This window comes from Kryptolebias marmoratus, linkage group LG21 (assembly GCF_001649575.2).
Source record: "Kryptolebias marmoratus isolate JLee-2015 linkage group LG21, ASM164957v2, whole genome shotgun sequence".
Classification (NCBI taxonomy): domain Eukaryota; kingdom Metazoa; phylum Chordata; class Actinopteri; order Cyprinodontiformes; family Rivulidae; genus Kryptolebias; species Kryptolebias marmoratus.
The window spans coordinates 192,747-219,354 of NC_051450.1; the positions used below are offsets into that span (position 1 = coordinate 192,747).

Below are 26,608 nucleotides of genomic sequence, written 5' to 3' on the forward strand. Positions count from 1 at the left end.
CTTTCTTCCACCTTTCAATGTCCCATGTTTGGTGCACCCTTGCAAAGTCCAAACGGGCAACTTTGTGGCGTTGAAGAAGACGTGGCCTTTGAAGACGTTTTTTGTTTCTGAAGCCCTTCTCTCGCAGATGCTGTCTGATGGTTATTGGGCTGCAGTCAGCACCAGTAATGGCCTTAATTTGGGTAGAGGATCATCCCGTGTCTTGACGGACAGCCAATCGGATCCTGCGGCTCAGAGGTGGTGAAATTCTTTTGGGTCTACCACTTGACTTTTTTGTTCCATAACCCTCATGATCATTTAAAAAATGCAAAATGACTGTCTTACTGCGTCCAACCTCAGCAGCGATGGCACGTTGTGAGAGGCCTTGCTTATGCAGCACAACAAACCTACCACGTTCAAAGTCAGGGAGCTTTTTTGCTTTTGCCATCAGGTCTTGACAGTATAAAGACTTGACAGAAAATGACATGAAATCCAGATTTTTGCACAGCTTTTGGCTTTTAAAGACTATGGTCTTAAACCTTTGATCAGCTGAAAAAATCATGTTTGAGTGTAAATGCAGTTTGCAGAAAATTCCCTGCTCAAAAGTTCTTGTCTCTTGCACTGATTTTTTCCTTTAACATTGTGAAGCTCTACTTAAAACCTTCTTAAGATCCAATTGTGCAAAATGCAAATTATTGCAATTTTTTGACTGGTCTTAAGATTTTGATCAGGAGTGTATATATATATATATATGTGTGTGTATATAATGTGCATTGCTATTTATTATAGGTGCATAAAGTTTTCTTTTTCATCTCAACCTTTCTGTATTGAGCTGCAGTAACGTGCAAATTTCCCCATTGTGGGATCAAAAAAGTTTATCTTATCTTTATCTTAAAACAGCTGTTGGGATAATATCACACTGATCACCCATTATAGATATTTTCAGATAACTAATATGGTTTTGTTCTGTATCATTTCCTGTCACTGTCTTCCTGAAGCAATACTTCGTCTTGCTGATCATCACTGATGGAGTGATCACAGACATGGATGACACTCGCAGCGCCATCGTTAACGCCTCCCGGCTGCCCATGTCCATCATCATCGTCGGGGTGGGAGGGGCGGACTTCAGTGCCATGGAGTTCCTGGATGGAGACAGTGGCCGCCTGCGTACTCTAACAGGCGAGACCGCCATGAGGGACATTGTTCAGTTTGTGCCATTCAGGCAGTTTCAAAACGTGAGTCTTTAAACACTACACTCTCTTCTCGTCTCTGTGCTTTCTGTTAGATAGTATTGTGAGGTGTGGTTGCAACCTATTGCTGTAAAAACTGCTTGCACTTCAAACTTCTTTGGTTCTTTGATTTTAACTGATTTTCAAAATGATTGAAACATGCCAAATCAGAGCAAACTCTCCACCCTCTTCTTTCATTTCAAATCTCCTCAACTAAAATCTCACTTCATGTGTCTGCCTTGTTTCTCCATTTCTTTCCAGGCGCCCATCCAGGCTCTTGCACAAAGCGTATTGGCCGAGTTGCCTCAGCAAGTAACCTCGTTCTTCAGTTCATTCAAACTGAAGCCACCCCAAGAGCCCAGTCCTTCTTAGGGGGTACCCCAAAATATCAAAACTCATTTAACCCACCATTTCTTGTTGTGCCTGTATGAATGACAGCCTAAAGTCTTTTTCAGACTTGGTCCCGAATGGTCTAACACTCTTGACTGTGTGTTTTCTCTCTTGGCATTGAAATTCGTCTCAACACCCATCTTTTATTGGCCCTTGTAGTTTGATCTCAGGAACTTCTGATTTGCTCTATATGCAAATGAATAGAATAAACAAATTATCAGCGGAGCAACAAACAGAAAGAACCTCAGTCTGTTTACTGATGTTTCTAAGAAATCACTACTTCTTTCAGCAACAATGAACCAAAATCACTATTATTATTAGGTGATACATTTCAAATGTACTGTGTAACATTTATTTGGGAAATTTTCGAAACATTTCAAAAACCTTTGTATCTGATATAGTATGAGAAAGTAAAAGAACCATAGTAGGTGCTTCTGGACCAAACAGGTATAAGAACTCTGGAGGGTATGAGGACAATTAGTGATTATAAGGACTTACATATTTGTTTGTGTAACAACCTGCTGACAGTCAGCACGGCTGCATCACTTGTGCATTTGACACCACCAATGGCAATAACAATGGAGGACTTCATATTTGGAGCTGTGTGTTGTGGGTGTTTAGTTAAACCAACCAGTTTAAACCAGTTTGAAAGAGCGCTACAAACATTTAGTAGTTATAGGAGTCAGAAGAGCATGCCACAGCAGACAATTAAGTTAAGTAGCAACGTTAACAAAGTTTTAATAATGCAGGTGCTGGAATACCGTTCAGTTTGTTCGTTTATGTATGGACCAGTCATTTCCTAAGCTATTTTACATTACAACTAAATGTATTAGTAGTTATAGGAAATAAGAATATTTGAACCTACATAATATTTATACAAACAGTAGCAAGGTGAGAAGTAGATGAATGAACAAAAGTCAACCCCTGGAAAACATAATCTTACATGGACTTAAAACTCATACTGCAGCCAACCTACGGGGGGCGCTTGTGTTTCAGCTTCAACTTCTATGTCCTGTTTCTGTGTCCAGTGGAGTAAACATACAGCCTTGTTCATTAACAGGATGATAAATGGTAGATTCGGTTTTTAAAATGTGACCACAAGCTTCTACAGAGCTGTCCACTCCTGATCTGTTCATTCAGAACACCTTAGCACCAAATCTGAACAAGGCTTCACTGAACCGCACAAATCATTACAGGAAGTGATTTCTGTACTGATTTTTCGAACCCCTCAAACATTGTTCATCTTTTTCCAAGTTTTTTGCTCATGCTGAGACAGCCAGGCAATATAGGAAGCACTTTTGGTTTTATTCTTTTGAAATAAATCTTTTCAGAGAATAAAATGATTTTGTTCTCTGAAGGTTTAAAGCTGCAGGCCTACTGGAACAAATAGATTGCATCTTTGCTTTCGCTTGGCTTTGCCCTTCAGGTCTGAGCAAAATCTGCAGGAAGATCATGTGGAGTTTCTAGAATACATGTAAAACCTGCTAAAAATCACGGAATGAGCTGGTTACGCAATACATTTATTTTGGCTGTTTTGACTGGTTCAAACCTTTCTTCTCACCTTTCAGGCACCTCGTGAGGCCCTGGCAAAGACCGTGTTGGCGGAAGTACCAACTCAGCTTGTGGAATTTTTCAGCACCGTGAAACTGAGTCCACCAAACTCAAACCCTGCTCAGAACCCTGCTGGGACTGTGTGATGCCACGAAGAGACCAGATCAAGATCAGACTCATTTCCTGACTTATATAATCTCCTCAATTAGTCTTTCCATACACTCATACAGACCCCTTCTTTTTTTTAGCTCATCATCAGCCAACCAAACGACATCCTTACATCCAATATGTTGTAGAAGGGTCAGAACTGATCCAACTGGAGTCGATTACAAAATCCATGACTCTTTTATTAACTAAAAATCATTCCATTATTAAGAAAGACTACACTAATGTGCAAGTTTACTTGAAAATAATTGATTTTACCCTTCTGTATTTAATGAAGCAGCATACTTGGATTAGTAAAAACAACTCTAAAAATAGCCCTATAAACTACAAATTGGGCTGTTTTTTTCTCCATCATATGAGCTTGTACATTTAATATCTGTGGCATCTCCAAAATACAAACTCAGCCATTATTTAATTACAAACATAGAGAGCTTTTGTACACTAAGATAAAGCTCACTCTTGCTCTTGGCATTAGTAAATTCATGAAAACTGGATTATTTTATTGTAATTGGAGACAAAACAGCCATGCTGCTTGCTGTGCACTGGCTCCTTTCAGCTCATTCCTGTATAAATTTCTGTAATTGTAACTTTAATACAAACCATGTAAAACTCAAGACCAAGCATTTAGATCTAATTTGTGCAGTCTCATATTGCTAACTAGCTGCTATCTGTGGCACATGGAGTATTATTTCTAGTCATAAGGTTGCATGTTCGTATTTACATTGATAACATGATGTATTATGATCAAGTATTTAGGTTTTTAGTCTAAGGGATGCCAAATTCTTTTATGATGTCAGTCTTAAATATATTTCTATAATGTGCCAGGTTTTTGCAAATGGCTTTCTGCGTATAGATGATCCATAGACTTGTTTCCTGAACCAACAAAGTTGAGTGTTATTGAAACTTGATGCACTTCTGATTATTGAAACCTGTGTATGTTTTGCGTAACTATTGCTTTTTGACCAGTAACGTGCATTTAATGGATCATGTTGTATTCCTGCTGCTTTGCACTCTTATCAGAAGTGGGTATTGTCCCTTAAAAGCTTTCAGCTTGCAAATAAAACAGCTTATGATTAGTATCAGCAGAGTACTGGAGTCATTTCACATAAAACATCATGAGATGTGTCTCTGCCATCTCTGCCACAAAAACAAGCAAACAAAAAAATCGGTAAGTACAGATAAATGTTGCCATGCTGTGCTACACAACAGAAAGATGTTTTGTCCAATATCTTTAAGACAAAATGAGCTGCTGCCACCTACTGGACATTAGGTGACAAAACAGCTGTTCAAATCAAAAGCATACTGAACTGATTAACAGGATGCGCCCAAAAATTGAAGGAGTTAATTTCCCCCACTGCCTTTCACGCTAGAGGTGTAGGCTAAGATCATTTTATGAGAAATGACTTGTAGCTGTTTTGGTCAAACCTTGAAAAAAACATGATTGATTTCACGTGATTTCACACTCAGCGTGTACGGTTATGACTCAGCCACCTCCACACCAGAGTTTAGCTCAACATTTGTAAAACTTTAGAGGTTTAACCATTTTTGTTTTTTTATAGAAGTTCAGTTGGCATTGGAAGTCATTTTGAATCAGGCTGACTGCAAAGGTTTATCAGTTATAGATATACAACCAATGATTACATTCTGCAACTTTCAATAAAATTTGTTCAGTGGTTTGTTAGATATTTTGGTAAAAACATTGTCCGCCTTCGCAGTCCAGCATTGGAAGATAACGATCTAAATTCATGTTTTTCCCACTTCTACCTGACAACCATACACTATCACAGCTGTCACGTCCTGCACCAGTTATTTGCTAATTTATAAAAGAATTTGGCAGTAGAAGTAGTTCTTTGGGCAGACATGTTGGTACTTTGCTGTTTTTTTGCAGCTTAAAAAAACTCTGTTGGTCAAACTTGAACTCATTTCTACAAAGTCAAAACTAAACCATTCACTGCAGCAGACAGTAAAAACTTATCGTTTAAAAGTTACAGACAGTTTGTTCACTGATATCGTTATAGAGTAATTCACCTCAGCTTACTGACCTGCTATCAGGCACTTTAACATTTTTATATAAAAATAACTGATTTCTGAAGAGCTGTCAATGATCTGTTGGGTTTCTAAATAATAAATCTGATCCTTAGAAGTCCAAAGTCAGATTGAATCAACAGGACAGGTCTCTGCTCAGCCTACCAGCACTACACTAAAGTCCTAGGAACACGAATGCACCTCCATGCTGGACTACAAACCTTCCTGAACCTTAAAAACCTTCCACATGCATCGCCTGACAAAAGTAGTGGGTACCAGTTTAAATGTCAGGTCCCTGCTGAAAACCAGCCGGGCCGTGTAACAATCTTTGCTTTATCTGTTGGATGGGAATCCTGATCGTGGCTACATGCGGTGGATGTCGCTGTGATCCATGAACTGCTTGAGGTTGTGCAGGTTGTCCCACCACTTGAAGAGGAAGGTGTCTGCAATGAGGCTGAACCAGGGAGTGATCTCCAGCTCCTTGCGCTTGGCCTTTTCCAACATGGCTTTCAGCTCCTCTTTGCTCACGTAGCAGTGGTGCTTGATCTCATTGGGATCTGGACTCAGCTCCACGTCCTGCACAAAGGCAAGGAAAACCACTGTAGCAGATATAGTCATGGGTCAAAAAGAAAGTCAACCCGCTCTTATTTTAGGGGTTTTATATATCAGAAGGTAATGATAAAATTATTCAACTCTAACCTCAAATGAACAGCTGCCTCCTGATCCAGCAGCTTGTAGAATTACCTTTAGCAGCAATAACTCTCACTAGTTCTTTTCTGTTTAGTTCAGTTTGTTGTTTGTGGAAGAGTTTTGGCCCATTCTTCTTTACAACATTGTTTCAGTTCATTGAGGTCTGCAGACATCTGGTTCTGCTCAGCTCTCTGAACGTCCCACCATAGCATTTCATTCACGGTGACATTCTGGACTTTGACTGGACCATAGCAACACTTTGATTTTTTTTTTTTTAGCCATTCTGTTGTAGATTTGCTGCTGTGTTTAGAAGAATTGTCCTGTTGCATCATGACCCAGTTTGGTCTGAGCTTCAGCTGTCAGACAGACGGTCTTACATTTGACTTTAGAATCCTTTGGTCTACAGAGGAGTTTATGGCCGACTCAGTGACTGCAAGGTGTCCAAACCATCAGACCACCACCATGCTGACAGCTGGTATGAGATGTTTGTGCATGGTTGGTCTTCACCAAACATGCTGCTGTGCATTATGGGTAAACCTTCTTACTACTTTGATTTCATCTGCATTGTTCTGGACGTCTTATGGTTTATTCAGATGAAACTTTAAAAACCTAAGTCCTGCTATCATATTCTTTTTAGAGAGAAGAGGCTTCTCCTGCAACCCTTTCATAAGTGTTCAGTGTTTTTCTAACTGTCCTGTCATGACCTTTAACCTTTAACCTGCAAACTGAGGCCTGTAGAGTCTAAGATGGAGCTCATTTCTCTGAGCATTGGATGGTCTGACCTCAGGGTGAATTTTCTGGGATGTTCACTCATACAAGATTGTCAGCTGTCCTAAATGTTTTCCACTTGTGAATAATCTTTCCCTCTGTAGAACGATGGACTCCAAATAGTTTGGAAATGACCTTTGATCCTTCTCATATTAATTGGTGAGGTCACTGCTGATGACGTTCCTCCTTGGCATTGTGTTAACACACACCTGTTTGCTCCAGAGCAGCAAACTGTTTAAACTCCTTCTTTTATAGAGGTGCTCAGAGTGATGATGATCAGTTAATCAATACATTTGATCAGCAGCACCTGGCTGATACTGAACCTCTGAAATCCTGTGGCAGCAGCAAGAGTGGACTGTTTTCCACACAACTTTTCCTTTTTGCTTTGTTTTTGTTTAATAATCTGTTTGAATATGTTGTGTTTTTGTACACGTCAGGTCAGATTGTAAAAATTTTAGATCCTGGTAAAAACCAAATCGTTTGGTGTGCTGTTTTTTTTAACCAATAACTGTATAAAAGTCCAAGTTCAAAAGGCCATTTCAGCACTACCTTCTGCATGAAGAGAATGTAATCGATCTCATGTTCTCCCCAAACACCGTCCGACTGGGCCTTGTAGTGGATTCGTGTTAAGTATGTCATTTCCTCGGGTGGCACCTGACAGACAGCAGAAGGATGGAAGAGATCAGACGAGAAGTAAAGACACGCCTCAATCCTTGATAATCCTCTTGGGCAGAGTGGACAAAGCATACCTGCTCCAGAGGGATTCCCAGCTCAGCTTGGAGTCTCCTCTGAGCGGCCCTCCTCACTCCTAACGCCTCCTTCTCCTCCAGCTCGCTGTCTGTGTGTAAAGGATGACTGCAGCATGTATTCGTGAAACAGTCTGAACACATCCACATGGAAAACAAAACATCAGACGGTCACCAAAGACAAATGGCGGTGTTTTCGAGAGCCGGAGTTTAAGGGCTGACCTGGAAAAGTGATTTTGGCGTCAGACCTCTGCTGTAGGAGCAGCTTGTCATCACTGTTGAAAAGGAAGACGCTGAAAGCTCGGTGCAGTAAACCTGCAGAGACAAATGATTTAAAATACTGACCAGAGCTGAAAAAAAAAAAGCACCCATACAGACACATGCAGCCGAACACCGCAGCTACCTTTGTCGATGTTTGAGTTGAGGTGGCAGTTTTTCTTGGTGTCTGCTCCGACCTTCTGGTCGTTCTCGTCGATGACGATGCACATCTCAGAGAGCAGCTGCACCTGCTTCTCATCCAGGTGATCTGTGGGGATCTCAGGCATCCTGGCTGCAGACTGCGGCCTTCTCACCTCACTGCGGACACAGTACAGGAGCGGTCAGTGGGTGATTTAGTATAAAGTTTAAATGTCAACACGATGCAAAAACATTCTAAACAGCATCTGTGGTGTTTGCTTTGATGAATTGCAGCATTAATATGAAGCTAAGACCTAAATATATATAATGTGCAATAAAAAATATCAATAAGACATTTTGCAAAGTCAAGACATTTTGAATTTGGTGCAAAATCACCTTCAGGGCTTTGCATTAAAGATGAATGCCTATTGTAATTGTTGCAGTTATTAAGTGTTTATAAAGTACTAAAGAACCCTTATTACTATTTTTTGTTACTGTCGTAGATTTCCATGTGCTACTCCTCCCAGAGTTTTAGTAAAGCCCATGCCAAAAAATACATCAAAATATGCAGCTCAATCAGGAAAAGTGTGGTCCAAACAAACAATATTTCTACATTCACAAACAAGAACCATATCTCAGCCCTGTTTGGAGCTCTAGCTCAGCCGTACAGCACAGGAGAAACACGATTCAAAGTTTAAATGGCTCACAAAAAGTTCAGCTTTACATGACTGAAGTGCTGTTTTGATATTTCTTACTTTTGACACAATTACAGTTTAAGTTTTGTGCTTTTTAAAGATTTCACAGCAAAATGCCCAACTTCGTGACATCATGCATTAACTTTGTAGCTGTGTAATCTTTCCAAAGCTTTTTAAAAAAAATCTCTCTTCTTATTCCCACAGACTTTACACCTTTTAAACAAATTAAACATCATTATGTAGGCATGTTTATCTGGTTTCACCCTGTCTCAATGCTAGAGGACTTTTGGCTTTCTCTCAAATCTTCACAAAGTACTGTGCACGAATCATTGACTTCTATTGTATCTGAAGTTTCTCTTTTAAACTATAAGTGAAGGGTGTTTCTAACTGCTCATACGTCTTACAAAGAAACACTACAGAATCATAATAAATTGCATGTGTAATGACCAAGCTCTTCTGCTACTGATGACTTTAAACAAACAAAATTCAATGAGACATAAGTTTCGTACGACTTTCTAGGCTTGCTTTCTTATCTGCGTTTCTATTTGTCCTTTTCCAACGCCCTTAGGGAGTGACATACGCAGGTGTGTGGTTGCCATGGGGACCGTAATGAGGCACTAGCAGCAGCTTTGAAGTAGTCCCAAATAACTGAGAGAACGTTTAAGAACGGGAAAATTTCAGGCTTTAGCTGCATTAACACCCTGCAAAAATTAGAACATTTCCAGTTCTTTTGTTTTTGAACGACAGCTTGGTAGCAGCAGTCTACCCACAGTTAGCTTGTTATTCGCATTTATTCGTGACCTGAAGGACAGTCGGAGCTCCAAGGCACAAACAAACACAGGTAACACAGGATTTCCTCCTTAGAGACAGTCGGGCTAACGCCACCTCTCCGTTTCCGGTGTGTCAGCCCAAACAGCTCAGGCTGCCTACCTGGATCGAGCTCTGCAGCAGCGGGTAACACCAGGCCCGAGTCTCCGTGGAGCCGATCGTTCAGGTGCGTTAGCTTTCAGCACCGCGACTCCCGAACGGGATACCGTCCGAAGCACCGCCCACACAGCTGGGGCCATGGCCTGACAAAAACACAAACCCAATCACAGGCGCGGAAGACAAGGCTGTGGGTAAAACACGGACAGGAGCCATGGCGAAGGTCTCGGAGGCTCACAAAGGTGGGGTCAAAGGTGAACATTAGTGACCACGTGGGTTACATTATCTCTCAGACAGCAGGGCCTCTCATGACTGCAGACCCTCTCTGAACTTGTTATTAACTGGTTTAAAGTAAATCGTTGTCTGGCGTTGACACATCTTTTAACTCTGCTGATAAAGAAACATTTCTTTTCTTATCAGGGTACTTCTTATCATAACATTATTGTAACATTATTTGTCACCTTGAACTGATCGCTTCATTCCAGGACGTAGACTTGTTGAATAAAAGCTTGAGACTCTGAATAAACCAAACATTTTTGGGCACGCTGCCACAAACAAAGTTCCTTCTATCTACAGCTATAGCACACATATTACCTGTTTCATTTAGGTTTTCCGTTTTAATAATTTTAGTACTAAATAAGATTTAGAAGTATGATTGCTGAATTTATAGTTTGGTCTCAATTAGTCACATTTCAGGGTTTCCCCCAGAAAAAAGGCTAAGCCCGGTGGTAGGTGGCCGACCGCTGGCTGACATTCATTTAGTAAAAAAATTATTAAAGTTGACAGAAAGTTAAAAATATGGCTGTTTATTATTTGATATTGTAAGTTATTTGGCTCTTACGTCGGTGCAGTATTCCCCAAAAAGACAGGGGGCAGTACGCTACGTAACCAGTGGAAATACGGTAAAAAGAGAGCAGATGGTTGAATGCAGCGCGGCGTGCGCGGTCCACACCAAGTTATAAAAGGTACACGACGAGACGCCGCGCGGGACCTTCGCGCAGGGGCGGGGACAGTGCGATTGTGTCACTGTTGGTGCGCGCACCCTTGCGCGGTTAGGCAGATAAAGGTAGCGGGTGGAAAAAAAACGTGTATAAAAAAATGACATATTTATAATAAACAAGCTGAGCTTAGCCTGGCAGCAGGCTCACCAAAGCCTGGTGACCCACTAGGCTTATAATTGGGGGAAACCCTGCATTTGTTAATTACCACCTGCGGCCAAAAGGCTGGCGATAACGTCTTGTCTCTGTCTGTTAGCAACATATTTCCTGAACCACCTGATGAATTTTAATTACATTTTCAGGAAGTAGTCACTGCACACATGTCCACAACTGATCAACCTTTGGAGGCAACTCAATTAGAGATGGCCACCACAGCCAACTGACCTTAAAAACGTTAAAACAGCCATAACTCTAATTTCAGAGATACCAAGTTAACATTTGCAGTGACCATAGCTGAGATTTATTCTTAAAACACAGGCAAAAAAAGAGCAAAATATTAAATTTTATCATAACTAGCTGCAGTCAGCTGTTAGCAAAATACTTTATGAGCTACTGGGTGTATTTTGCTGACATTTTCTATAAGTAATCACTGGATACACATCTACCACTGATTAACGTTTGCTGCCAACCCAATTCAAGATGGCCACCACAAACTACTCACCTTAGAGAACACAAAAATGGGTATATCTTGGCCAATTTCATAGACATTCTGCTAAATTCAGGGCAGTTGGAGCTTAGAGTCATTCACAACACATACTCCTAATGCTATTTATTGAACATATTTACTTGATATGTTAACATTGATAGTTGAAGTCAGCCCTGTTTTTCTGTTAGCAAAACATTTCATCAACCACTGTATTCATTAAGTAATTACTGGATGTATCTCTTCAGCTGATTATCTTTAAGAATCAGCCCAATTCAAGATGGCCACCACAGCTAATCAACGTTAGCGACACAAAAAAGATGTTGGTGATGTGGTAGTAGCTGGGAGTCACTGACAACAATAACTTTGAGTGTGACATTACCTCAGATTGCACATCATGGTATTATCAAAGTTGAACTAAAACAGCTACAATTTCTAAAATCAAGATCATCTTAGTTTCAAACTCTGGCGTGAACAAAGGCGGGTGATATGCATTCCTTCAAGGAATCCTAGACCTTTAATATAAGTCATTTAAGAAAGATCTTTATCAGCCTTTATAATATGTTTTGTATACTTTTATATATTTACTGTTTTAACTTTTTGTAATATACAGAAATTAATATGCTACTGGCAATTATTTTAAAGGCCATCTGATTTTTTTTTTCTCTCAAGACCCCTTTAACTGGTGTTTGACAACCCACAATTGAGTCACAACCCCAACTTTAGGAGCCAGTCTTCAACAACCTACTTTTAGTGATTTCCTTGCCTGAAGTCATTCTTCCTTGGAAATTCCAGTTTAACAGTCTTTATTTCACAGTTCCCTGAGTTCATCCAAACAGAGGGATACCCTTCCAATAATCAAACTGTATAGAAAAGCCTCAATGCATGTTTTGAGGTGATATGGGAATGAGATGCATGCAGGAATGAGAAAAATTGATCTGTTCCGGTTTGATCCACTCCCGGTTTGCCTGTTAACACAACACGCCATCAGCCCACTGCACCCTGACCACCCAGGCCTCACAACGCTGAAGTTGGCATCAAATTCTAGCGTCGAATAGCTAAAGGGCGATTCCACCTAATTTTTCACTACCATCCGCGTCTTTAATTGATTCTAATTTAAAAACTACAAATCGTAGACACTTCAAACCTGGACTGGATTCTTCTCCTCTTCCAGATACATGATTAAAACCATGATTGGGATTTGTGAAACCTTTTCCTGATTTGTGAAAACTCATTAAAGTTAGATTTTCACCATTTTCGGGCATATGGATGGCACTACATCTGCTCTAATTAAAAAACTACTGCACCTAGACACTTCAAACCTGGACTGGATTATTCTCCTCTTCCAGATAAATGAGTAAAACCGTGATTGGGATTTGTGAAACCAGTCCAGGTTTGAAGTGTCTACGATTTGTAGTTTTTAAATTAGAATCAATTAAAGACGCGGATGGTAGTGAAAAATTAGGTGGAATCGCCCTTTAGCTATTCGACGCTAGAATTTGATGCCAACTTCAGCGTCGTCCAGGCCTCTAACAACCAAACATAAGTAGGCAATGCCTGTCACATTTCCAGCCCACGAACACACTGATAAAACAACCAGATACTTACAAAAGACATGCTCTATAACAGGTGGACAACCAGCGTCTTTTAGCCTTTCTTTTTTGCGTTTATATATCACGAAATTTCAGAGAAGAATCAGAGCCCTCGATCCAAGCTCCTGACGTCACGAATTCTCATTCGCTGCCCACTCGGCAGCGTGACCGCCCATTGGTTCACAAGGCACAAACACAACCCACGTGATGCGGAAGTGGTTGCTAAATATGTGATATGTCAAATTTTGTACTAAAAATCTGATACTTGATCAACTAGCTTGACGTTAACAACGCCATATAAAAAATAACATTTTCAAAGTAATAGAATTGCATAATATTACGCTATAAAGGATAAATCCCGCCCATTTCTGTCTCAGCTGCTGTGCTATGATTGAACGTCAGAATGAAGGTGATATATGTGGCAGCTAGCTAGCTGTGCTAGCTTGTAGCTATTTTCCAGAAGTCTGAAAGTCAGCAATGAATTCAGAGAAGCGGTGACAGTGGTGAGTGATCGTCTTGTTTCTCATAATTTATACATGTTACTGATGCCCAACGAGACACAAAACATAGCGGTCAAAGCGGGCAGTTACTTTAATAAATGTCACAATGATGGTAAACGTGTCAAATAAAATAGTGTATTTCTGACGCGTTTTACTTCTAGTTTCCGCTGTTTCTTGTGTTATTCTATGAATTGTCCATCTGATAAGATAATCTGTAAGTGGAGCGAGGATAAACTCGATAATAGTCCCAAGTCATCTTCATAAAAACAGTATAAATAAACCAGACAACTATTTGTTTGGGCTGTTTCTCTACTTTTCTACTTTACTGAAGTAACACTACATTCTGTGATCCTTCACATCTGAAACATGATGATTAGGATTTTTACCAGGCGATTCTGGCTAATATTCAGTTATTGCAAATGTTGTCTTATCAGTTTTAAATTTAGTTTTACAACCATTTGAAACATGACATGATAATCATAAACCTTTTGACGTGACATTTATTCGTGGCCCAGAAGTTCTTGAACAAACATTGAATTAAGATGAAACATTAACCAAGATATAATTTTGGAAACTTTACACCACTCCACTATTGTTACATAAGACTCTTTTCTGTAGTATGTTAATATTCTGATTTTATCATTTTAAGCTTTCACTAAAAGACTATGGATCAGTATGTTTAGTAACACTTTTTATTATAATATATGAAGCATAAAATAAATAAATTGTATTAATACTCTATTGGCCAAACAATACAATTTAATTTTTGTGTTGCAGTGTTTGAACACATCATATAAATAAGATGAAATACAAGTATATATGTAAGTTGCTTTTTTTTAAGTCCACATTTCTTTAAAGTATACTACACATTCTTGCTGTGGAGAAATATGGACTTGCTGTGTGTTTGAAAACAGTTTGGGATAAACACCAAACTGCATCAAATTATTGCCTGCTGCTAAAAGGCAATGGTGGGCAATAATGTTTTTGTGTGCGTGTGTTTGTCAGTTTTCTTTCAGTACGACAGCACAGCATCTGCTGGCATGAAGAAAGACGACTCTTTTCCCACAGTTCCAGCTGTAAACTTACACGTTACTTCCGTTTTATCTGCAGGCAGGTGGTGATAAGTGACAGACCCAACCCACCCACCTGCCAGCCAGCGCAGTGTGGCCTTTGTTTACCTACTCCTCAGGTAAGTTTTGAGCAGAGTAGAGGGCAGGGCCGCACACGAGGTAGGAGGGATGCCTGTGGAGGGCGGAAGCAGCACCGGCTCTACTACAGCCGCTCGCCACCCCAAGCAGAAGCGCAAGGCACACAGTTTGTCCATCCGGCGCACCAACAGCACAGAGGACAGGCCACCTGGTATCCTAAGAGGAGACATGCTGGAAGGACATGTAAGGGCTTTTCTTTTTCCTGTTACACCTAAATACTTTTTTTTTTTTGCTAAACTTATTAGGTGCCAGACCAGTAAAAGTATATGTTGTTGACACAGTTTTTGGTGCACCTGCTTATAAGAAAACGCCACAAATGTCATTTGTTACCATTAAACTGTAACATTAACATTAAAGTTTCTGATGTGAGGCTGCTTTTTGTCAGTCCTGAAAGTGCAGTACCATCCGGTTTAGCAGCATTTCTACTTGCTTTGGTGGTGCAACCTTCTTAACTCCTTTCTACAGTGTGTTAATGAGATGGAGTTTCTGCCTCCTGGGAACAATACATCTCTTTTTCTAGGCTCTCACTTGGGATCAAAATAGTATCTGTGTCATTTACATTCTCAAAAAGTTAATCCATTATGCACTTTGGTTACTCATTTCTTGATTTCAAAACAAAGGAATTTTTACATCCACTAAAGCCATGAAGTTAGTTGTTTACTTTCTCAAAAATAGATTATTTGAATTAGGCCTACAATTGATTTATTGTCTCAGAAAGAGAGGTCTGTAATTAATTTCATTTTTTTTCACGAGCAGTTATTTCCTGATGCAGACTCTTCACGGTGGCTTCATGCCTCTTTACTGCCGAAACAATAAAAAAAGAGTTTCTGTTTGGTCAAGAACACTGTTAACTTTTGGGAGTTGTCTGCAGAGCGAGAGCCATCTCCCTAATAATACGAACAAAGGTGTCTGTGAGTGTTTTCAATTGTATCTTCCGGTTTATTCTGTTATGTGAGATCTTTAGTAGTGAAACGTTGACTGTCCTTTTAACTTTTACTTTCTGCAATGTTTCCACCTGAATTATCAGCCACTAAAGGAGTCGGAGCTCAGCTTGCACTGCTCTGTTGTCTCATCAAGTTTTAATATGGGTCGCTTGTCCGGGTCTGATTAGTCTTTTCAACAGTTCTTTTTGTTTGTTGCCAAGACATACTGGCTCTGTTTATACACCCAGTCCACCCCACCACATCCACACACATTTTTATGAGGCCATATACAACACAGAGCATGTTTTCTTCTGCTCCTTTAATGCTCTCATTATTGATCAAAGTGCAACACAGGTTTAAGGGCAGAAACTAAGCAGCTTTGCTTTTTCTAAGGGCTGCCTGTTATTTCCTAATTTACTTTAGTTTTTTTCCTCTCTCTGGTTTGTGTTGACATGTGGTGCTGACTTAATGGTCAGACTGCAAACGTCACTGTGGATTTAGCTCACGTGTTCCAGCAGAGAGGGTGACAGAGAAGCAGATTTCTGTTTTCATGGAAGCTTTAGGATCTCTGTGTGTGTTTGTCAGAGTGAAACTGGTGACCAGCTGATAACTGGGTTATAAAGGAGGGGTTCTCAATGGAGGTAAGGCGTGTAGGAGCTTGTATCTAGGTTATAGTTGCTGGAAAAGTTGTTGTTGTTGTTATAGCATTTGGTTTTAAATTGATGTAAACACAGGCTATGTTTGCCCAGAGATGAACACTTCTACTTTGTTGAAGTGGTGTTTATTTAATAAGTAACTCAAACTTTTCTTTTAGTAGTTGTAATATAGTGTATGAGACGCCTGTAATAAATGTCATGTCTGGGGGAAAAAATAAATAAACATGGGTTTGAATTTCAACTGTTTGAACAGAAGGACATCAGTGATCATTTGGAAATGACTCCAATTCCTTTTTCAGCCCCATGTCTGAGCTCACTGTGAAGCCTCTCTCTGTATCCAGGACTCCAAGCTGCCCCTTGCCCTGCGGAACAACCTCCTCGACCTTTTTAGCCAGATCGAGCGCGAGTTTGAGAATCTCTACATTGAAAACCTTGAATGTGAGTTTCTGACCACATGCTTTACTGTATCAGTCTTGGAGAAATATTTTCCAGATTTTGATTAGGGGTTCTGTGAAAAGGTCATGAACAGATACTATCTTAGCTGATGTAGATGGCTCTGAGAAACAAAGTTTAATTATTACAGATTGGTGAGTTAACAGCTGGTTCAAACAAGGCTAAGACCAAAGTGGAATGCTGCTGTCTTAAAATGGCTCCAATTTTAAAAAAACACAAATCACATACTTGGTTTTAAATGTTCTGCAATCAGTGCAGAGTAATTTGGTCCAGGTTTGAAGTGTCTATGTGTTGTAGTTTTTTTAACTAGAGTAGATTAAAGATGCTGAAGGTAGAGAAAAATTAGGTGGAATCGCCCTTTAGCCATTTTCCAAATCGGAAGCTGCAATCGGAAATCAACTTCAGCTTCGTGGAATTGAAGGAGGATATTTTCAGCAAGTTATCTCGGTTGTATTTCACCGTAAGTGGCTTTCTTCTTCTTCTGGTCTTTATTTTAGCAGTAAGGTAGCAAAGCTGCGCTCTTCTTCGTAGACATTGAGTTTGGCTGCAGCTGCACACAGTTGCAGCGCCTCCTACAGGAAACTGGTGGAGCTACGCAGAGAGCCACGCCGTTTAAAAGCGTTGTTTTGATTAATTTTTTTATTATATACACAACAGAAAGATACTGAGGTCCGGACCTCAGTGTCCTCAATGGTAGCTACGGCCATGCTCTCACTTCAGTAGTGGTTGATGCTAATGATATAATTTAAACCTTTACCCCACTGTCAATTTCACATTACACAGTTATTCCTGCAGAAATATTGTGATATTCCTGCAGGAAGTGTTCCCAGCCCATACTGGAAGTTCTACTGCTAACTGCTGCACTAGCAAATAATCAAAGAATCGTATGTCAAAACCATGTGATGCAAATGATGATGGTTTTTAGATTTATAAAATAGTGTTTGAGTGAACAACTATGAAAATTTGGAGCTTGACCATAGATTTAATTTTGGCTGCATTTAGACTAGCCTTTAGCTCATCAGTCCTGTTAGAATTGAACTCTATTTCTCCAAACTGAGGTCATTCAAAGAGCCATTTATAACAGGTAAGATATTAATCGTTTATTAACTTTTCACAGAACCCTACTTCAGAATGTCTGAAATATCACTTAAAGTTGTTGATTCATTAACCTGATGTCATATCAGGCTGTATTTGCTCACCTACAGCTGTGTTACTTTGCTCATGTTTCAGTGCGCCGGGAAATTGAGTCTCTGAATGAGCGTATGACAGGAGATGGACAGGCGGTTGAGGGGGGAGACCTGACCAAGGGAGCCCTAAAAGCAAAAGGTCCTAATTACCCTATTAAGTTGGTTTAATAAAAAAAGGTTTGTTTTTTGGACTTCTTTGGGAACAGGAGGATTATCGCATTTTATTGTACAACCTGACATCTATCAGCTGACTCAAATGAATAGCAGCTCGGACATTCAGGTTTCTTTTCCTCTGTGGCTCTTTGGAGTTATCAGCTGTTCAGTCAAAATTTATTTTTAACTAGAAACACAGTAAGGGTTTGTACCATGGAGATTTGTTTGTGTTTTTTCAAGTCTTGCCGCTGTATAAGTAAAACCAATTATAGAGCTTGTCATTTAGCTTTGTATTTCTATTCTTTGTTTTTTTTTTTTCCTCACAGCGAGCCACAGCACCAGTCAGCTGTCACAGAAGCTGAAGACGACCTACAAAGCCTCCACCAGCAAGGTACTTGACACCAGCCGTGTTAGCTCTGTTCAGTAGAGCTCGAGCTTGAGCTGAACGTAGAATATAGTTGTCTGTGTTTAAAAGTCCCCATGTAGGTGGGTGAGAAGAAGAAAACTTCTTTCACTTCCTCAGAGGTCATAATGTATACAGAGTAGGTAAGCTAAAAGATTTAAATGATAAATGGATTGCACTTGTAGAGCGCTTTATCTAGTCCAAGTACCCCAGAGAGCTTTAGACTGCAATCAGTCATTCACCCATTCACAGACTGATGGTGGTAAACTAGATTGACAGAAGTGAGGCTACCATTACCCCAGCTCCACCGAGCCCTCTGACTACCACTAGTAGGGAAGACAGGCAGGTGAATTGTCTGGGACGGACAGAGCGGGGGTTCGAACTGGCAACCCTCCGGTTACAGGACAAACATCTACCTCCTGAGCCACTGGCACCCTATTTTTAGGATTATTTTTTTCATTATCTGTTTTCATCATGGTACCTTAATGTAATAAATGAATTGAGAGCCAAAGAAAATGCTCACAGAATGTCTTCTTCCTTTTTGTCGAGGTAATGCTTGTACACTTTCCAGGACAAAATAGGTGGAACTCGCAACTTCAATATGGCCGCTTGGGAACTGTGGGGTGGAGATTCTTGGGTAACTTCCTGAATTCGCTGTTTGTCACTAAGCATTGACGATTACCTGCTGGCTGAGTGTCTTAACCACAGTCTCACCATGACTCCTCATCTCTTCTCTGCAAGAATAAAACAAAACAAAAATGGTTCGTCAGCTGCATTTGTCGTAAAAAGACAGGTTTTATTTACTTTAATTGTTAAAGCTTCGCCCATAGATAAAACTTGTATAATTTTGCCAACCTCTTTATAGTCTCTTTTCATCAGTGGTTTTAACATCTTCAAAATAAAATCTGACAGTTAAAAATATAGTTTCTATAATTACAGGATAGGATTACAGATGTTTACACTCAAACTGAACAACACAATGTTAAAAGACTGCTCTCAATAATGCAGATCGGGTTTTGTTTTGGAATTTTCTTTAACAAAAAGGACAACGAAGAGTTTTGTCTTAGGATAATTTATTTAAGCTATATAGATGAGAATCACTGTGCTGAGGTGAGTCAACAGAGTGAGTCTGAAGCATTACAGATAGCTCCCCCTTCTTATACCATTGTAAGATGAGGAGGGGTCGGAGGGAACAGAAGGGTCAGATAGCTGATCACAAGGGGAGGTAACCCAGGAACACATCCTTTACAGGCCTGTAGGCACATACTGGTAAATTTCCATACAGTCAGGAGGGGTCAGGGGGTAACAAAAGGACCAGATAACACATACATCCTGGCACCCGATAGGATAAGAATAAAGGCATTCCTAACTAAACTAAATCATGGTGGTCACATGCAACAAGAATCACTTAAAACAGTATTTTTCCCATTACAGTTTGTACAATTGTAGTTTTTAGCCTTAGTTCAGCACAAAGACCTGGAACATGGGAGTCATCTAGCATGGTCCCATCCAGAGTGTAAAACACACCCAAGCAGCTGATGTTGAGCAGGGAGTTAAAATGGAAGACTTCTGCCCTTTTTTTCATACTTTACCCGATGACTGATATCGCGGCTGATAAGGTATGATTGATAAATATCTGACGCAATATCAGTCATAGGGTAAAGTATGAAGAAAAGGGCAGAAGTCCTCTGTTTTATATCTATTTCAGGCTTATGAAACAACACTCAATCAAATTTTTTATACAGGTGTGAAAGAGCACTACATTATTATAATATTAAACCTCTACACATTTGCATGACTGCTTTCTTTAGTTTGTTGCTGTTTCTCAACTGAACAATGTCCGTGTTATTAAGTGAATGTATGCTCAGCATAGATCGTGCGAATGTCTTTGCGCTGATGCTGCTGTCTTCATCAGTCCACCAGGAGTTATCTTTTGCACTGACTAGTGCTCCGATCAGGTTGAGACTGACACATTCAGCAGCCTCAGCACCATCAACATCTACACGGTCGGTCTATGCTCAGCACACGTACAGTAGTGAAGTACGGACATTGTTTGGTTTAGAAAACTGCAACAAACTAACCGTATCATGCACAAGTGTGGAGATTTATTATTTGCTAATGTAGCGTTCTTTCACACCAGTTTGACACTTTTGAGCAAGAGTTGTTACATAAGCCTGAAACATTTTATAAAATGGGCTCTTGATTGGGTAGCCATTAGCCTAGCTTGGAGGGAGACATCTTCCCTTTTCTTCATACTCTGTGCTCTATGACTGATGTCACAGCTGATAAGGTACTGACTGTTAATAACTATTTGACAGAACAGCACTTTAAAAATGACCAGAGTGTACTAAGGTGACCTAACACTAAAGGTACTATAAATATTTCTGTGTACTTTTTATTAAAAAGCAACTAATTTCTTTCCCTCAGAAAGATTTTAAGTAATTCTTTAAGTCTTGTCAGCACAATATAATGAGATGAAACAGGTTTATTTATTTATTTGTTTTCTTTCCTTCATGTTATCCTTTAGTCAACTATGTAAATGTTTTTAGACGTTGCAAATTTCTTTAAAATTTAAAAATGGTCTAAATGCAGCCAAAGCTTAAAGTCGACGACCACAGGAACACATTTCTGCTCTAACAGATATAAAAGAAGACACACAGGATCAAGGGAGGACCTTGTAGATTAACCTGCTGTCAGATGTAGCTTCATAATACCCAGCTAACACATCAGGAGCAAAAACTAATATGGTGTGGACAGAAACTAATGATCGGCACTGGGCTGTAGTGTTTTTCTTGCTTATTTCTCACTGTGTTCTACGCAAACAGGATTGGATTGTTGTGCAATGTGGACATGAATTCTCAGGATTTTATATGTGTGTGTATTAACACAGTATGCTTAGTTACTGCATATAATACCAACCAGTTATCTGAGCTGTGCTCGACTGTGTGCCATGCACGGTGACTGAAACCACCCTTTTACTTTTGAGTTTTGAACATGTGGAAAACCTGCAGCTCTAAAGGACATGTGTAACCAGACCACATGATATTTTTAGAGATGCAGCACTCTTATCTGAGCACAGTGAGGTCCCGCTGTCACTTGATTTGACTTCTGACCAGGTCTGATAGTGACACTCTAGTTCTCATAGTGACACAGTTTTTATGCAATTTAAAAAATCAACCTATTTTCTTTTCAATGTGAAAACAGTGCTTACATGCTTAGTTGTTACTGTGACACTAACTGCACACATCAGAAATCCAGAAACTTTGCTTATAATAAATAAACTTTTTATTGCATAAATATGCTCAATGTACAACCCAGTATTTTAAAAAAATTGCTTTAATTGCACAAATTATAAACAGATAATTTACTTTTTGTTAAATCAACTTAATTTGTTAATATACACCCATCTGCAATTCCAGTGGTTGGCCGTCAGGGCCAGCAAGGCCTTCTCTGCTGGCCTAACATAACCAGAAATCATGATCATAATTATGATAAAGGTTAATTTAATTTTTAATTTACTTTCCCTAGATATCTAAAGTATTCGTATTCTCTTCGTGTCATATTATGCTCCTTCCAGTGCTGTTGTTTTTAGGTTAGAGTTTTTATCCAATCAGAATTCAGCTATCTTGTGTTGCCAGGCTGTATGAAATCTGCCCGGGCCTTCAGAATCAACAATGCGGGCGTCTGTGCTGTAAGTGAACGGGCAAATACGGTTGATAGATAGTTGCGATAGCCAATCAGATCACGAATTGTGTCAGTAAGGCCCTCTAGCTAGCCTCACGTTGAACGTGACATTTACGCGTCCTGTGATTGGACATGGATACTTACTAGTTTGAGCCACAGCAGTGCTATGCAGAGTTAACGGTTAAAAATGTTTTTAACCCACAATGGCCGAAGGAGAGCAACACGTTGATTTGGTTGTTGATATACTGGCAAGGCTGTTTTCAAGATGAACTTTTCAAGAGAAGCTAGATCTCGAGGAGGACGGCCGACCCCCAAGCTAGCTAACCTGTTCCAGAATGGATTTTGTATTGAAATAAGTGTTTTGGGGGACACGGTCGTTTTGGTGAGTGCAAATATTTTATTTATTTTATTTAGTTTTGACAGTAGCATACCAGATATGTTTTAATTGCTGATGTGGGTTTGTTGATTTTTAAAATGCGCCAGATAATAGCCCATTTTGTACACAACTGAGGTGATGCAATACTTAAGTGTGTTTCTAAATACTCTCCAGTCCTGGTGTTATAAATGCTGGCATAATGAAAGGTATTTATTGACTAAGTTGGACATCATTGAAGGCCTAAGTGTGAAATGCACCGCCCGCCACTGCGCAATTCTGGCCTGCAACACATTTGTGAAAGGAGGTTTTGGTTAAAATTAGCAATAAACTGTTTTAAACTGATTAACTGATTAAACTGTTTTTTTTTTCTGGAATGGGTGATTGCAATCATGATTTTGTTTAAAAGCACTTACAGTCCAAGAAGCTGTCTTTGAGTTTGAGGTTAGGAATCAGCACGCCTAGTCCCTTGCCCTTTCCCAACACCTGGTGGACATTGCACTAGAGCTTGACTTCTGGGCCCGGCAAAGCACCAGGAGCTAAATTTTGACTGTCAACGCTCGTGGACAAGCTGGGATGAGAGTCAGCCCCTCAAAGTCTCATGCTGTGGTTCTCAACTGAGAAAAGGGATAGAGTTCTCCCTCTGGGTCCGGGGTGATTCTTTGCCTCATGTGTCTGGGAGTCTTGTTCAGAAGTGACAGTAAGAGGGACTGATGGATTGATGCTTCATCTGCAGCCATTAGAGTGTTGCTCCACTTCCTTGTAGTAAAGGAGCTGAGCCAAAAGATAAAGCTCTTGACTTACAGGTCTGTCTGCATTTCATTCCTCACCTGCGATCAGGAGATATGGATCATGACTGACAAACTGTGATCCTGATACATGCGGTTTAATTGAGCTTCCTTCGTAGGGTAGCTGGGCTCAGCCTTAGAGATGAAGTGAGGTGCTTTGTCATTCAGGCAGAATTCAGCATATAGTTGTTGCTCCTCCGCATTGAAAGGAGTCAGCTGAGGTAGTTCAAGCATTTATTAAGATGTCTCCTGGACCCCTGAATTTGGAGATTTTTTTTGGTGGTCATGTTTCACTAAGAGGAGACCCTGAGGCTGACCCAGAACATACTGGAGGGATTATAAAGGCTCTCTAGTGTGAGAACCCCTCAGGTTCCTCCAGAAGGAGCTGGAGAGTGTCACTGGGGAGAGCAATGTCTGGATTTCCATCTTAGACCTGCTACCTTTGTGACCCAACCACAGACAAGCAGAAACAGATGGATGGATGACTCTTTGGGGAACAATGAAGAGTAGAAATTGTCCTCCTTTCAAAAGAAATGAATGTTTTGTGCTTGGAACTAGAGATAAAAAAGAGCATCCAGACTTTTTTCAGCAACAAGTCCAAAATCCAGGTTCTGTCATGGTACAGGGTTGGATTAGTCTTCTTGGCAATGCTCATTTCCACTTCAAGAATGACAACATTAATGCAGAGAAATACAAAAGCAACAAGTTTGGAAGACAGCATTTGTCAAGCAACATTTATGCTTTTTTAATGATTTATTCTTTTTAACAGAACAATACAAAATCAAATAAACTGAGATGGAAGAAATGCCGGGTTCTGAACTGACCCTGCGGCGCTGACTTGTCTGCATTGTAGAAAGCATGGAGAATAAAAAATAGTGCAAACTTGTTTTTTAAACTTTTCAAACTTGTTTGAAGGAATCACAGGGTAAAATAACATCTGAAACATTTTATTACTTGCTCATTTTAATGTGTGTGGCTGTGATATGGAATGGCAGCTGTAGCCTCCCAGCCCTTTAGTTTAGGAATATGTTGCAGTTCTGAAATGCAAGAATGGATTTACATGAACAGAGTATATAAAGTATAAAAAATGAAAATGCATGAAACATCTTAGATACTCTGTCTGCACTGTCTATAGCAAAAGAAACATTAATGTACAACAATGTTCCAAAATTATAAGCAATATTGACAATATAAAGAGGTGACAGACTTGTTGAGAACTAAAGGTTTTTTTTCCAATTATAACAGTAAAATGACTTTTACTGCAGCCAAAACAGGAAGTAGTACTTACCTTCAGAGGGTAAAAAAACCCCCCAAAGATCCATAATACTGGAATGTTGCTGAATTTATAGTAGAGTGCACAAATAATTTGCAACAACGATTGAATAACTGCTTTTGATAGTAAAACCTTTCTGTGCTAAACCTAGAGTGGTTATGTAATTGTGCAGAAACGTAACTAGATTTTTACTGAAAGCCAAGATATTGTCAGTGTTTTTATACCGTACATCCTGTCAGGATCCTGTTGGAGTGAATTCCAGAGAGGTGTGGGTCTGCCCACGGGTTTGATCAGATATCTAAAGTTAACCTGCTGTGGAGGCGTTCAGCTGGGCTGCAGAAAAAGATAACAGTAAAGCTGACCTGTAGCTAAAAAAGGCAGCTAACCCATTTATCCAGTTTATGATGAAGGAAACAGATCTAACATGCCAAACTGTGCTTTATCTTGGATTCTGTGAGGCGAAAAGCAACAAGCTGTAATAATTAATTTAAAGAAAAAAAAAGTTTACATAGCCAAATATCAGTGAAATCTGAAACGTTTTATCAAACCCTCATGGTTACAGAGTTGTATGTGCAACCTAACTTACTTTGTTCTTGCATAAAAATACCAGTTTATAGATTTGAAATTTGTCTACTGGGGCATTTGCCTCTAATCGTTAATATTTTAAGCATCATCGTGTGCAGTTGGTAGTTCAGAATCAATATCAGAACCATCATTGCTTGATTTCTTTTCCATTAATCTCACTCTGCTCTCCTCCCTCCTTCTGCAGATTGTGTCCAGTTTCAAAGCCACCACTGGCTCCCGGGCTTTGTGCCAGCTGCTAAAGGAGTACATGGGCCACCGGGACGGGATCTGGGACCTCAGTGTGACCCGAACACAGCCAGTGGTGCTTGGCACTTCCTCTGCTGGTACACCACATCATTTTATGTAGACCATATAAATCTAATGTGTTTATTGTGTACACACACACACAATTTAAGACAAGATGAATCAGTAAAGGTGCTGCAGGCAGTGTTTACACCAATATATCACTGTCAAATTAATTATGATGCTGTTTTGGTACAAAATGCAGTAAATGAGAACCTAGTTATTAAGATTAATGGCATCTGTTGCACACAGGGCTTGTGTTAATGCAAATGTTTGTTCAGGGAAATAATGATTAAGATTTAAGGCACCCTTATTACATTTCGCTAGTTAATCTTCTGTCTGTCACAATTTTTGATTTGCTACTCCTGCAGTTTTTGAAAAAGTCATTGAAAAATACATCAAAGTATAAGACTCCATCTAGAATGGTATGCTATGACTTTTGGCACAGTGTACAACGTAGATGAAGTTTGTAAAAAAAATTGTACAAAAGTTCCCCATAGACAAGAATGGGGTTTTGACAAAACAGGTCCTCTTTGGATCTCCATGACTCATAAATATTTCTCATCATTCAAAGTTTTAACAGGTCACAGGAAGTTGGACTTTACTCTGAGCTAGCATTTTGAGACCTTTAATGGGTTTTAAACAGTTGCTGTTTGAGTTTTATGAATGTTAAAAAATGTCACCACATAATGTTCAGTTTAGAGTGATGATGTTGCGCTCAAATCATTGAGCTGTTCCACAAATTGGACACTTCTTTTAAAGTTTGAACATCAAAATAATCTTGTCAAGGTAATCTTGTCTTCTTTCACCCAACATGTCTCTCACTGCTATGAGACTTACAGATTTCGTTCAAATCTTCCCAAAGTGCAGCGTACGCACCCAAACTCTTGTTGACATCCATTGTATCGAAGGTCCCAATTTTTTTTTCTTCAAAACTTAAAGTGAAAGGTGTTTTTAACTTGCCATATCTCTTATAAAAACATTTTAAGAACATAATATTTACATATGTAATTTTTTAATACAACTTATAGTTTTTACACAGTGACTGTTTATTTGAGGCTTTGAGACTGGTTAGACTTCCGGTTTCTGTCTGTTCCCTGGGCTGCCACCTTATCGTGGTGGAGGGGTTTGATTGTCCCAATGATCCTAGGAGCTATGCTGTCAGGGGCTCCATGCCCCTAGTAGGGTCACCCAAGGCAAACAGGTCCTAGGTGAGGGGCCCGACGAAGTGCAGCCCAAAGACCCCTTATGATGAGTCAAAATATTGGACACAGTGTTCCCTCGCCTGGACGCGGGTCACCGGGGCCCCACTCTGGAGCCAGGCCTGGAGGTGGGGCACGTTGGCGAGC

General features: G+C 39.9%; 3 protein-coding genes across 8 annotated transcripts in view; 2 read left to right on the forward strand and 1 right to left on the reverse strand.

The window, feature by feature from the left end:
• LOC108248831 (copine-3) overlaps positions 1-4,393 on the forward strand; it is a 24,619-nt gene extending 20,226 nt beyond the window's left edge. Inside the window, exons 15-17 of one of the 2 annotated variants that reach the window (XM_017437839.3) lie at positions 978-1,214; positions 1,470-1,583; positions 3,167-3,304. In XM_017437839.3, coding sequence (XP_017293328.1) covers positions 978-1,214; positions 1,470-1,580 — 348 coding nt within the window. In that variant the 3' untranslated portion in view covers positions 1,581-1,583; positions 3,167-3,304. Of the gene's footprint in view, positions 1-977; positions 1,215-1,469; positions 1,584-3,166 lie in introns of both variants that reach the window. The other variant, XM_017437837.3, reaches the window with a different exon arrangement.
• Positions 4,155-12,935, reverse strand: idi1 (isopentenyl-diphosphate delta isomerase 1). 3 transcript variants are annotated; one of them, XM_025011005.2, is made up of 7 exons: positions 12,808-12,935; positions 9,565-9,704; positions 7,947-8,119; positions 7,766-7,858; positions 7,547-7,635; positions 7,347-7,451; positions 4,155-5,915 (listed from the first exon to the last, which is right to left on the reverse strand). In XM_025011005.2, the coding sequence occupies exons 1-7, from the start codon at positions 12,814-12,816 to the stop codon at positions 5,703-5,705; spliced, it is 822 nt and encodes a 273-aa protein (XP_024866773.1). In that variant the 5' UTR covers positions 12,817-12,935; the 3' UTR covers positions 4,155-5,702. The 3 variants fall into 3 exon arrangements, with proteins under 3 accessions (XP_024866773.1, XP_017293329.1, XP_017293330.1); XM_017437840.3 differs by having other exon boundaries at positions 7,547-7,677; XM_017437841.3 differs by lacking the exon at positions 9,565-9,704 and having other exon boundaries at positions 7,547-7,677; positions 12,808-12,922.
• A 56-nt stretch (positions 12,936-12,991) lies between these two features.
• Positions 12,992-26,608, forward strand: part of wdr37 (WD repeat domain 37) — a 36,180-nt gene continuing 22,563 nt past the window's right edge. The window contains exons 1-7 of one of the 3 annotated variants that reach the window (XM_037973171.1): positions 12,992-13,294; positions 14,402-14,682; positions 16,420-16,516; positions 17,762-17,857; positions 18,198-18,262; positions 18,846-18,911; positions 25,162-25,300. In XM_037973171.1, the coding sequence (XP_037829099.1) occupies positions 14,530-14,682; positions 16,420-16,516; positions 17,762-17,857; positions 18,198-18,262; positions 18,846-18,911; positions 25,162-25,300 (616 nt within the window). In that variant the 5' untranslated portion in view covers positions 12,992-13,294; positions 14,402-14,529. Of the gene's footprint in view, positions 13,295-14,401; positions 14,683-16,377; positions 16,517-17,761; positions 17,858-18,197; positions 18,263-18,845; positions 18,912-25,161; positions 25,301-26,608 lie in introns of those variants that run through there. The other 2 variants (XM_017437842.3, XM_037973172.1) reach the window with 2 other exon arrangements.